The sequence below is a fragment of the Caretta caretta genome, chromosome 13 (assembly GCF_965140235.1).
Source record: "Caretta caretta isolate rCarCar2 chromosome 13, rCarCar1.hap1, whole genome shotgun sequence".
NCBI classification, from domain to species: Eukaryota; Metazoa; Chordata; order Testudines; family Cheloniidae; genus Caretta; species Caretta caretta.
In genome coordinates, this window is record NC_134218.1 from 342,692 (window position 1) to 354,947 (window position 12,256).

The 12,256-nt window shown below is 55.2% G+C and overlaps 1 protein-coding gene across 2 annotated transcripts; it reads left to right on the forward strand.

Annotated features, from left to right (window-relative positions):
- Positions 1 to 604: 604 nt before the first annotated feature.
- On the forward strand, positions 605 to 12,030 carry SLC35H1 (solute carrier family 35 member H1). Of its 2 annotated transcripts, XM_048820272.2 has the most exons (9): positions 605 to 869; positions 2,460 to 2,610; positions 6,680 to 6,743; positions 6,983 to 7,055; positions 8,162 to 8,330; positions 8,581 to 8,664; positions 9,931 to 10,106; positions 10,856 to 10,985; positions 11,190 to 12,030. In XM_048820272.2, the coding sequence occupies exons 1-9, from the start codon at positions 753 to 755 to the stop codon at positions 11,306 to 11,308; spliced, it is 1,083 nt and encodes a 360-aa protein (XP_048676229.1). In that variant the 5' UTR covers positions 605 to 752; the 3' UTR covers positions 11,309 to 12,030. The 2 variants fall into 2 exon arrangements, with proteins under 2 accessions (XP_048676229.1, XP_074974703.1); XM_075118602.1 differs by lacking the exons at positions 605 to 869; positions 6,680 to 6,743 and having other exon boundaries at positions 2,519 to 2,610.
- Positions 12,031 to 12,256: the final 226 nt, after the last annotated feature.

Here is a 12,256-nt window from a genome sequence, read left to right on the forward strand (position 1 = left end):
GCCTGATGGGGGGGCTTTATGGTACAGCCGCTGGGAGAGGGCTGTACAGTTCCACCTCCTAAGGGGAAAGGAGAGGGGGGCTGTACTGTACTGAGAGGGAAGGGGACTGGGGCTGCACGGTACCAGCCGTGGAGGGGGTGAGGGGGCTCTATGGTATTGCCCGCGGAAGGGGTGTACAGTAGCGCTTGCTGAGGGGAAATGAGAGGAGGAGCTGTACCTACGGCCAGCTGGGGAAGGGGAAGGGGAAGGAGAGGCGAGCTGTACAGTACCGCCCGCTAAGGCGGACTGCTCAGGGGGGGCTGTGCCCACCGCCCGCGGGGAGGGGGACGGGGAGGCGGGCTGCACAGCACCCCAAGCAACGGGGACAGTAGAGGGGAGGGTCGGGCACCACGGGCTGCGAGGGGGGGGGCTGTGCCCACCGCCTGCGGGGAGGGGGAGGCGGGGGCGGGCTGTACGTGCACGGTACAGCCCGCTGGGGGGACAGTAGAGGGGAGGGTCGGGGCCGGTTCCCTGACGCTCAGCGCGGGGACGCGTCAGCAGGAGGCCGGGGAAGGGGCGGGCCAGGCCGGGCCGGGCCGGGCCCGTTTCCGCCCGGGGGAAGGGGCGGGAGCGCGGGCGGAGGTGGAGCTCGAGCTCCAGCGGCCCGGGCTGCGCCCCTCACCGCTGCCTCTGCGGGCGCTAGGCCGCAGGGTCCCGCTCGGGAGCGCGGCCGCCCCGGGGCCTGGGACCGAGCCCGAGCCCCGCGCTGCGCCATGGGCCGGCGGCCGGGCGGGGCCGTGCTGGGGCAGGCGGCGCTGACGCTGGGGCTGGTGCTGCTCTATTACTGCTTCTCCATCGGCATCACCTTCTACAACCAGTGGCTGATGAGGGTAACTCGGGCGGCCGCCCCGCCCCGCCCCAGGAGGCGGGGAGGGGGCCCCGGTTGGCGGGGAGGGGGCCCAGCAGCCGCGGTGGGGAGGGGGCCCCGGTTGGTGGGGAGGGGGCCCAGGAGCCGCAGTGGGGGCGCCGCCCTGGGAGGCGGGGAGGGGGCCCAGCAGCCGCGGTGGGGAGGGGGCCCCGGTTGGTGGGCAGGGGGCCCAGGAGCCGCGGTGGGGAGGGGGCCCCGGTTGGTGGGGAGGGGGCCCCGGTTGGTGGGGAGGGGGCCCAGCAGCCGCGGTGGGGGCGCCGCCCTGGGAGGCGGGGAGGGGGCCCAGCAGCCGCGGTGGGGAGGGGCCCCGGTTGGCGGGGAGGGGGCCCAGGAGCCGCGGTGGGGAGGGGGCCCCGGTTGGTGGGGAGGGGGCCCAGCAGCCGCGGTGGGGGCGCCGCCCTGGGAGGCGGGGAGGGGGCCCAGCAGCCGCGGTGGGCAGGGGGCCCCGGTTGGCGGGGAGGGGGCCCAGCAGCCGCGGTGGGCAGGGGGCCCCGGTTGGCGGGGAGGGGGCCCAGCAGCCGCGGTGGGCAGGGGGCCCCGGTTGGCGGGGAGGGGGCCCAGCAGCCGCGGTGGGCAGGGGGCCCCGGTTGGCGGGGAGGGGGCCCAGCAGCCGCGGTGGGCAGGGGGCCCCGGTTGGCGGGGAGGGGGCCCAGCAGCCGCGGTGGGCAGGGGGCCCCGGTTGGCGGGGAGGGGGCCCAGCAGCCGCGGTGGGCAGGGGGCCCCGGTTGGCGGGGAGGGGGCCCAGCAGCCGCGGTGGGGAGGGGGCCCCGGTTGGCGGGGAGGGGGCCCAGCAGCCGCGGTGGGGAGGGGGCCCGGTTGGCGGGGAGGGGGCCCAGCAGCCGCGGTGGGGAGGGGGCCCGGTTGGCGGGGAGGGGGCCCAGCAGCCGCGGTGGGGAGGGGGCCCGGTTGGCGGGGAGGGGGCCCAGCAGCCGCGGTGGGGAGGGGGCCCGGTTGGCGGGGAGGGGGCCCAGCAGCCGCGGTGGGCAGGGGGCCCCGGTTGGCGGGGAGGGGGCCCAGCAGCCGCGGTGGGCAGGGGGCCCCGGTTGGCGGGGAGGGGGCCCAGCAGCCGCGGTGGGCAGGGGGCCCCGGTTGGCGGGGAGGGGGCCCAGCAGCCGCGGTGGGCAGGGGGCCCCGGTTGGCGGGGAGGGGGCCCAGCAGCCGCGGTGGGCAGGGGGCCCCGGTTGGCGGGGAGGGGGCCCAGCAGCCGCGGTGGGCAGGGGGCCCCGGTTGGTGGGGAGGGGGCCCAGCAGCCGCGGTGGGGGCGCTGCTGGGGCACAGTTGATTCGCGTGGGGGTGCAAGAAGCCTGTTGGTGATGGGTGTATGAGGAGCATGGGAGGGCCTGTGCAGGGTGGGTGGCAACAGGTGCTGGGTGACTTGGTGGGAGGTGACAGGGTAGTTAGCAGTGCCTTCTGTGTCTTGTGACAGGATCTGTGTGTGTGTGTGTCTGGCTCCACTCCGTGCATCCGATGAAGGGAGCTGTAGCTCACGAAAGCTCATGCTCAGATAAATTGGTTAGTCGCTAAGGTGCCACAAGTCCTTTTCTTTTTGCAGAGTTTCCATTTCCCTCTTTTTATGACCCTGCTGCATCTCCTGGTTATTTTCCTGCTCTCCGCTCTGACCAGGGCCCTGTTGCATTGCTGCACCAAGAGGTCCCGTGTGGTGCTGACTTGGGCTGACTATCTCAGAAGGGCGGCTCCAACAGGTACAGTATGTACAGCCACAGAATGGAGGGCATTGCCACGGATTGGGGAGAGGAGAGAGCCCTCTACTTTTCTTCCCAACACAAAAATCTTTGTTAACTTACAGATAAAATTGGTGAAGTAACTAAAATAACAAATGGTATTTTACAAGTGAGCCTCAGCTTCTGGCATGGTACCTGGGTGCTGTGGCAGAAGAGTGTGGCTATCCATTCTGGAATGGCATCATTTAAATCAAATTTTAAAATGTAGGTTTTCATGCTTTAACTATGTAGATGACGACTAGTACAATCCATACAGTATGCTTTATATTCATCTTGACGATAAATATGCTTTTGGTTTTTGATGTTACAGACTTTTGAATTGAAAAACTCAGTCATAAAAACTGCCAGGGAATCCTGGTGGGTGTGGTAGCTTGGTAGGAGACATTTAGGGCAGTTGGCACCTGGTAAAATGTGAGAAGCAGCTTGGGATGTGTGATAAGCACCTTCACTGAATGGCTTCTGCTATAATGACCAGGAATTAAATAGTTCATGCAGCTGATGTTTTAATTTATCACAATTAGGTTTTGGAGCTAATATCTGTTGTAATTAAAGTGCCAGTTCACACCTGTTAGAATAATTGTTTCTGGATATCTGCAATAAGTTTACAGTCAGAACATGTTTTCAAGACTTTCCTATAGCTGTGAGGGCTATATTGAATTATTTCATGAAAATTGAAATGCTGGAGCATGATTCAGCCTTGTCATGGAGTCCCTGGGCGATGCTCTGGAACTGCTCCCCATGAAGCCAGTCAGGACTCTGGGGAAGTTTCCTTTCTGTGAGCAGCCTGTCTTCAGGACACACAGCTTTCACCTTCCTGGGTCTGACCTCAGAGCATTCAGCATCCTCTGCACCTCCGGGCGCTTCCCACAGCCAGTCCGCCCAGGCGGGCTCCTGGGGAAGCCAGAGGGTCCTGCCCCCCAACTTCGCAGTCAGACGTGACTCTCAGCCAGCCAGTAAAACAGAAGGTTTATTAGACGACAGGAACATGGTCTAAAACAGAGCTTGTAGGTGCAGAGAACCGGACCCCTCAGCTGGGTCCATTTTGGGGGCAGTGAGCCAGACAACCACTTCTGCACTTCACTCCATGTCCCAGCCAGCCCCAAACTGAAACTCTCTCCAGCCCCCCTTCCTCTGGGCTTTCCCCTTTCCCTGGCCAGGAGGTCACCTGATTTCTTTGTTCTCCATCCCTTTAGCTCTCACCTCACAGGGGGGAAGGGCCCAGGCCATCTGTTGCCAGGAAACAGGGTGTCGGCCATTCTCTGTGTCTAGACCCCTGCACACAGCTGCCCTCTAGGGCTCTGCAATGATCATACACCCTTACCCCACCCCCTAGATACTTAAGAACTGCGTAGGGGGAACTGAGGCACCCCCACACTATTCAGAGGAAACATTAAGAACAATCCCACTTCGTCACAAGCCTCACCTCAGTCCCTGGAAAAATCATGGAGCAGGTCCTCAAGGAATCAATTCTGAAGCACTTAGAGGAGAGGAAAGTGATCAGGAACAGTCAGCATGGATTCACCAAGGGCAAGCCAGGCCTGACTAATCTAACTGCCTTCTATGACAGGATAACTGGCTCTGTGGATGAGGGGAAAACAGTGGACGTGTTGTTCTTTGACTTTTGCAAAGCTTTTGACACGGTCTCCCACAGTATTCTTACTAGCAAGTTAAAGAAGTATGGGCTGGATGAATGGACTATAAGGTGGATAGAAAGCTGGCTAGATTGTCGGGGTCAACGGGTAGTGATCAATGGCTCCATGTCTAGTTGGCAGCCGGTATCAAGTGGAGTGCCCCAAGGGTCGGTCCTGGGGCCGGTTTTGTTCAATTTCTTCATTAACGATCTGGAGGATGGTGTGGATTGCACCCTCAGCAAGTTTGCAGATGACACTAAACTGGGACGAGTGGTTGATATGCTGGTGGGTAGGGATGGGATACTGAGGGCCCTAGACAAATAGGAGGATTGGGCCAAAAGAAATCTGATGAGGTTCAACAAGGACAAGTGCAGAGTCCTGCACTTAGGACGAAAGAATCCCATGCACTGCTACAGACTAGGGACCAAATGGCTAGGCAGCAGTTCTACAGAAAAGGACCTAGGGGTGACAGTGGACGAGAAGCTGGATATGAGTCAACAGTGTGCCGTTGTTACCGAGAAGGTCAATGGCATTTTGGGCTGTATAAGTAGGGGCATTGCCAGCAGATCAAGGAACGTGATCATTCCCCTCTATTTGACATTGGTGAGGCCTCATCTGGAGTACTTGTGTCCAGTTTTGGGCCCCACACTACAAGAAGGATGTGGAAAAATTGGAAAACGTCTAGCGAAGGGCAACCAAAATGATTAGGGGACTGGAACACATGACTTGTGAGGAGAGGCTGAGGGAACTGAGATTGTTTAGTCTGCAGAAGAGAAGAATGAGGAGGGATTTGATAGCTGCTTTCAACGACCTGAAAGGGGGTTCCAAAGAGGATGGCTCTAGACTGTTCTCAGTTGTAGCAGATGACAGAACAAGGAGTAATGGTCTCAAGTTGCAGTGGGGGAGGTTTAGGTTGGATATTAGGAGAAACTTTTTCACTAGGAGGATGGTGAAACACTGGAATGCGTTACCTAGGGAGGTGGTGGAATCTCCTTCCTTAGAAGTTTTTAAGGTCAGGCTTGACAAAGCCCTGTCTGGGATGATTTAGTTGGGGATTTGTCCTGGTTTGAGCAGGGGGTTGGATTCGATGACCTCCTGAGGTCCCTTCCAACCCTGATATTCTATGATTCAGCAGGAAGGAATAGATTCTGTGGCTGCAGAATGGAGAGGACCCTGGATATATCCTTCAAACACGTACCTACAGCTTAACATTAAAAAGACTTGAAGTGACCAGTTAAGACAATTTACAGCAGTATTCTGCAATGCTGACCGTTAGTGTATTTCATTAACCATGATACAGAGATGTGGAAATTCACTTAATTGGCCTTATCTTTCATCTTAATTTCATACTTGCCATCTGTAATAGAGACAATTAGTGTACATTGTCCAAGTTATGCCTATGTTTTTATTGAAGGACTTGCATGTTAATATACAAACTGTAGAGTCATAAACTATTTGTGGAAATTATTTTTCTGGGTCACTCCCAGTCCTTTAAGATGAGTGAAATATTTACACTAGTTATGTCAACAAGTTTTAGTCAAGAGGGTTTTTTGGGTGGGAATTTTATTTTTATTTATTTATTATTTATTTTATTTATTTATTTATTGGCCATCGTGATGCACAAATTCGTAATGCTTAGGCTCAGCTGCTGCAATTTTCTATATATAGAAGTAAAGGCATATGGCCTGATAAATGTCCAGCTAGTTCAGAACACAGCACCTTTCCTACTCAGCTGCACAGGTTTCTGGCAACACAGGTTTGATCTTTTCTGCACTGGCTCTCCTCTGAACAGAGTCTGGTCCATGGTCACTGTCGTGACTTACAGAACCCTGCAGGAAACCTGCCCTGGTTCCTTGAGAGACCGTCTCCCTCCTTATGTGACCACATCCTCCCTCTTTCCTGTGTTCCACAGAAGCAATACAATTGTTGGCCACAGAGGGAGGTTCATGGATGGGGCCCAGGACCTTCACAGGAGTCATACCTAGATGAGAGACTATCCTGCCAAATGAAATCAGACTGACCACTACATTGGTGCATTCAGATCTAAACGCAGAATCCTCCCTTCACTCCAGCTTCCATTTAGTAGCCCCTCACTCTCACCCTGCTAAATTCTGAAAAGGTTTAAAAAAATGCGGACCCTCAATGCTCCTAAACACAGGGAATGGAGAGATCATTGTTAGAACTCTTACTCATGGGAAGCACTCAGATATTAAAGTGATGTGCACTAATCAAAGAATAGGCTTGAGAGAAAAATACAAGGACCCATTAATGTTTTCATCAGGTTGACCTAGGAGACTCTGTCTAGGCACATTGAGTTGTCTGGGGCAGCAGGGCATGCTTGGCAACACATTCTGATTTGGTGAAAGGACGTTAATGCCGAGGGGTTCTTGTTTCTTTAGCATTGTCGACTGCCTTGGACATTGGGTTGAGCAATTGGAGCTTCCTGTACATCACAGTATCCCTGTAAGTAGCAGCCCCATATCCACCCTGGGAGACATGAGTAGTGGGTTTGGTGAGTGCTCTTGCAGAGCCAGGCAGCGGGTCCAGGCCTGAGCTCCAGGCCTTATAGGGGCGATCTTCAGGTTCCAGACCTGTGGAGATGGATATTGGTTTGGGGCTGGGTGGTCTGGCTTCCCAAGGTGTTGTGTTGGGAAGTGCCACATGATGCTGGAGAATGATTGATTGTGTTTTGGCCTTCACAGCTACACAATGACAAAATCCTCTGCTATCCTCTTCATCCTGCTCTTCTCCCTGATCTTCAAACTGGAGGAGCTGGTAAGGGCTCTAGTGTTATGAGCTCCTTGGGGAGGCAGCTGGTCAGGGCTCAAGGTGTGGGGATGGGTGTAGGTGAGGGCCTGGATTCTGAGATGGAGGGAGGGAGGAAGGGGACCATGAGGGGAAGCAGCTGCCTGATTAATGGGTCTGGAAGAGATGAGCAACTTGTCCTTATGCAGCCTTTGGGGGGGGGGAGGGATAGCCCAGTGGTTTGAGCATTGGCCTGCTAAACCCAGGGTTGTGAGTTCAATCCTTGAGGGGGCCATTTAGGGATCTGGGGCAAAAATTGGGGATTGGTCCTGCTTTGAGCAGGGGGTTGGACTAGATGAAATGCACCGCTACAGACTAGGGGCCGAATGGCTAGGCAGCAGTTCTGCGGAAAAGGACCTAGGGGTGACAGTGGATGAGAAGCTGGATATGAGTCAGCAGTGTGCCCTTGTTGCCAAGAAGGCCAATGGCATTTTGGGATGTATAAGTAGGGGCATAGCGAGCAGATCGAGGGACGTGATCGTTCCCCTCTATTCGACATTGGTGAGGCCTCATCTGGAGTACTGTGTCCAGTTTTGGGCCCCACACTTCAAGAAGGATGTGGAAAAATTGGAGAGAGTCCAGCGAAGGGCAACAAAAATGATTAGGGGTCTAGAACACATGACTTATGAGGAGAGGCTGAGGGAGCTGGGATTGTTTAGTCTGCAGAAGAGAAGAATGAGGGGGGATTTGATAGCTGTTTTCAACTACCTGAAAGGGGGTTCCAAAGAGGATGGCTCTAGACTGTTCTCAATGGTAGCAGATGACAGAACGAGGAGTAATGGTCTCAAGTTGCAGTGGGGGAGGTTTAGATTGGATATTAGGAAAAACTTTTTCACTAGGAGGATGGTGAAACACTGGAATGCGTTACCTAGGGAGGTGGTAGAATCTCCTTCCTTAGAGGTTTTTAAGGTCAGGCTTGACAAAGCCCTGGCTGGGATGATTTAACTGGGAATTGGTCCTGCTTCGAGCAGGGGGTTGGACTAGATGACCTTCTGGGGTCCCTTCCAACCCTGATATTCTATGATTCTATGATTCTTGGAAGCCTCCATGGTGACGTTATGTTTGTTCTCGCTCAGAGGATGGTGCTGGTGCTGGTGGTTCTGCTCATTGCTGGGGGGCTCTTCATGTTCACGTACGAGTCCACACAGTTCAACATGGAGGGGTTTGCGCTGGTGCTGGGTGCCTCCTTCCTTGGGGGCATTCGCTGGACTCTCACCCAGATGCTAATGCAGAAGGCTGAGTTGGGTACGTTGGGAGGCAGGGCATGGAGGGGTAGTAGCATCCCTAGTGCAAGGAGAGGGAACGGGGAGGTGGCAGCCCCTGGGCCAGGGGAGGAAATGGGGATGTGGGGGTGTGGCAGCCCCCGGGGCGGGAGGCAGAAGCTGTCATTGGGATAGGGTGTTTGCCCTAGGAACAGAGTCAGTAAAGGCTTCTTTATGGGCTGCCTCTTCACCCAAATTTTGCTGACAGGTCTGCCCCAACTCTCCTCCCACAGGGCTTCAGAATCCTATTGACACCATGTTCCACCTGCAGCCTCTTATGTTCCTGGGGCTCTTCCCTCTCTTTGCTGTGTTTGAGGGTGAGTTGGCTGGTGACAGGAGGGGCTCTTTCTGGGGGCTGCTGGGGGATCACTAGGCAGTTTGCTGCAATGGAGATGAACTGTATAGACAAGGGAACAACTTCCTGAATTTGCAAACTAGGTAGGTGTTAAAGCAGCTAAACCTGAAACATTACTGATCCCCTTCCTGGTCTTCCTTGAGGGGACCCACTTTAGGTTTAGGGCTTCTCAGGTGGAGACCCATGCTGCTCTCCCAACAGACCGAGGGTTTGGGCTTGCAGTTCCTCTGCATCTCGCTATGCCAATTGCCAGCCAGCCTTCACAAAACAAAATACATTTTATTCTTAGGGCAAAAGTATTAGAGAAAAAACACACACAAATATAAACCTAACCTGCATGCATTCTAAAAGCTTACCAGAGGTCACCCCCCAGCTCCAGCATAGGCCTGTCAAAGGTGTCAGTCTTTCACACCTCTTGGCTGGGTTTGCTCTCCTGGTTGCCAGTTCATGTCAGAAAGAAAAGGATTACTTGTGGCACCTTAGAGACTAACCAGTTTATTTGAGCATAAGCTTTCGTGAGCTACAGCTCACTTCATCGGATGCATTCAGTGGAAAATACAGTGAGGAGAGTTATATACATATTCATGTCAGGTTTCATGTCAAGAACCAGAACCTCCTAGGGACAGTTCAGTGCTTTCTTTGTATGGTTTGGGCCTTCGAGCTCTGGCCTCCTGTAACAAATTGTCGCAGCTCAATGGCCCTCTCCTCAGGGAGAAGCTTCCAAACACTAGGTTTTTTGCATCACCACTGTTGGGGAATTTGCGTTAGTCACCCCTTAGTGGTTCCAGCTTCTTGAGGAAACCCATCCACAGTAAACCAGGAACACACAAATATAGATCACTGGGATTGATACAAATGATTATGAATACTCTGCAGTTCATACTGTCTGGCCCATCTCTATATAATGACGTTTTGAGGTTTTCCTTTTGTAAGCATAATATACAAGAGGGTCCCCAAAGATGCTGCATGTGGTTGCAGTATGTGTCATGGTAGGGACCTGCGGGCCCAGGAACCCAAGGGGCTAAGGCAACCCCTGTGCTGGCGAAGTGTTGAGTACTGGGTCAGCACCCCTCCTGGTGTGGGGGGGTACAAGCGACAGCTCCTCTCCTGGTATAGGGCAGAGAGGTACAGAGGATGGCAGTCACTTTCCTACTGGTCAGTAGGGAAAGTGCTCCATTATCCCCCTGTGTCAGTCTTTCCTTCCCTGCTCCCCTTCTCTTGATTTCAGGGTTGCCCCTATCTACGTCGGAGAAGTTGTTCCGTTTCCATGAGGCAGGGCTGTTGCTCAGTGTGGTGGGGAAGCTCTCCTTAGGGGGATTTCTTGCTTTCGGCCTGGGCTTCTCTGAGTTCCTCTTGGTCTCCAGAACCTCCAGCCTCACTCTCTCCATTGCTGGCATTTTTAAGGTATGGAGCTATGATTTATGTGGTAGTGCAGGTTTGCCCAGACTGGCCCAGTCCAGGCTGCTCCAGAGCAGCGTAACCTGCTCAGAGGTCCTAGGAAACCAATTTCTGACACCTCATCTGCACTGCGGCTGCCGCCCCTGCCTCCCTATCCCTGCAGTTCTAGCTGCTTCAACTGCACTGGACTCCTGCAATGCCCCCTGCCCACCCCCCATAGGGATCCTACAGCAGCCTCCATCAGTGAAGGGCAGAGGCCAAAGGCTTTCCTGCCAGAAGGTATCAGTGAGGTCCAGAGGTTGGTGAGGTTCAGGATGCGTATGAAGAGCAAAAGACCCACAGTTACATTAGTGGGGATAAACACTCCTACTTTAGGGCATGGGGCTAGCCTTCATTAATGGGGTTTGGGTGACTCCCCTGGCACAGGCAGTCCCAGGCTCCCTTCTGTACAGTTTCCTGCCCCTTCCTTGGAGGCTGAACACAATGGCCCACGCTCTGACCTGGTAGACGCTGTATTCCCTTGTGTCCTAGCCTTGCAGGTGGGGGCAGGTGCAGCCCCCAGAGCACTGGTGTCCTTTCTCATCTTTCTGGGATCTATTTTTTAAAACCCTTCCATGTGGTCAACGTTGGCACTCTGAGGAGGGAGCACAGGCAGGGCTGTTTGAGCGTCTTGTACGCAGTTCAGCCACTCCTCCTCACTCCTTGGCTTCACCCATATCCTGCCCTACCATCTGTCATGTTCTCTCTGTTTCAAGGAAATCTGCACCTTGCTGCTGGCCACTCACTTGCTGGGAGACCACCTGAACCTCCTGAACTGGGTGGGCTTTGCTGTCTGCCTATCGGGAATCTCCCTGCACGTCACTTTCAAAGCATTCAGTTCGAAAGGTAATGTTGGTGAAGCCCCTGGTCTCTGCAGGAGCCCTTTCCTGCCTACGGCATGCCCCTCCCTGCCTGCACTAGTGCATCCATGATGAGCCCAGGGTGGGCCTGAGGCCTCTGTAGAGAGGGGCGGGACTAAGGCCTCTGCTGTGTGCATTTCAGTGGGAAAACACTACTGGTTTAGTCACTAAACAGGCTGTCTGTGTCTAGGTGAAAAGGAGTCAAAGCTACACAAAGGGACCAGCTCCAGCCCTGACCTGGAGCTGCTGCTGCGGCGCAGTGAGGCTGAAGAGGAGGAGGAGGAAGTTGGAACCGAGCTACAGCACTAACTGGGCCCTAAGCACAGCGCCCCTGCTGCATCTGATCATCAGACGCGACTGACAGATGAGCAGCAAACAGGTCCAAGAATCTTGGGGTGCCAGCTCCTTGAGTTCGGACACGTGAAAAGGGATGGAGCTGGAGCTAGTGAGGGACCTACTTCTCAGTACCCACAGCCCAGATCCATGGAGCCTGTTTGGGTGAAACAGGCAGCACTATACGCTTCCCCTTAAAAGGGATTGGAAGAGAAACCCCCCGGCTGTAGTGTGGGGGATGGGGTGGGGAAACTCAGATTGTAGAGCAAGGGGAGCCCACAGGCTGCAGGTCAAGGAGATGAGGATCAGGGCTCACTATGGACTCTTTCTCCAGCTTGTTCTGGTGTTGGCTCCAAAGAGAGAAGGCAGAAGGGCCCCTTTGGGGCTCTTTCCCCACAGCTTTGTCACTGAGAGCCCTTACGTTCTCTGAAGATGATGGTGGTATAGAAAATCTGGGACTTGCCCCCATGGGGCAGCCATTGTACCCAGTAACCTGTCCAGTCCCAGCACACAATGTGAAGAGAGGATACTCCCTACTTGTTATTGGGGACCAATCCAGGCAGGAGACTCAGGGAAAGATGTGCACTGCTGGCCCCGTGCGGCTCTGCAGGGCATTAAGGGCCAGGGCATCCAGGCAGCAAATTTCTTTATTGAAAAGAGTTCTGATTTTTCATAGAAATAAATGACTGTCCAGCTTCCTTCTCTGCATGCAGCTGAATGTGTGTGCACCTGTTACAGAAAAGCAGAGGCAACTCCCACCCCCTCCATCCAAGCCGTTACCTCTGTCCCGGCACCGTCCTGTGAGGTGTTCATACTGCCACTTGCACAGAGCGTCTCCCTGGCCTGGCACACAACGTGATCTTGGCTGCAGTGGGCGGGCGCCGGCGCTGAGTCGGTGTGGGCGGGCGCCGGCGCTGAGTCGGT

Bases quoted from the DNA above. Each gene is read 5' to 3' on its own strand.
- SLC35H1 (XM_048820272.2), top strand. From the start codon at position 753: ATGGGCCGGCGGCCGGGCGGGGCCGTGCTGGGGCAGGCGGCGCTGACG. The intron at 870-2,459 runs GTAACTCGGGCG...TTCTTTTTGCAG, and splicing joins ACAACCAGTGGCTGATGAGG to AGTTTCCATTTCCCTCTTTT. The intron at 10,986-11,189 runs GTAATGTTGGTG...GTCTGTGTCTAG, and splicing joins CAAAGCATTCAGTTCGAAAG to GTGAAAAGGAGTCAAAGCTA.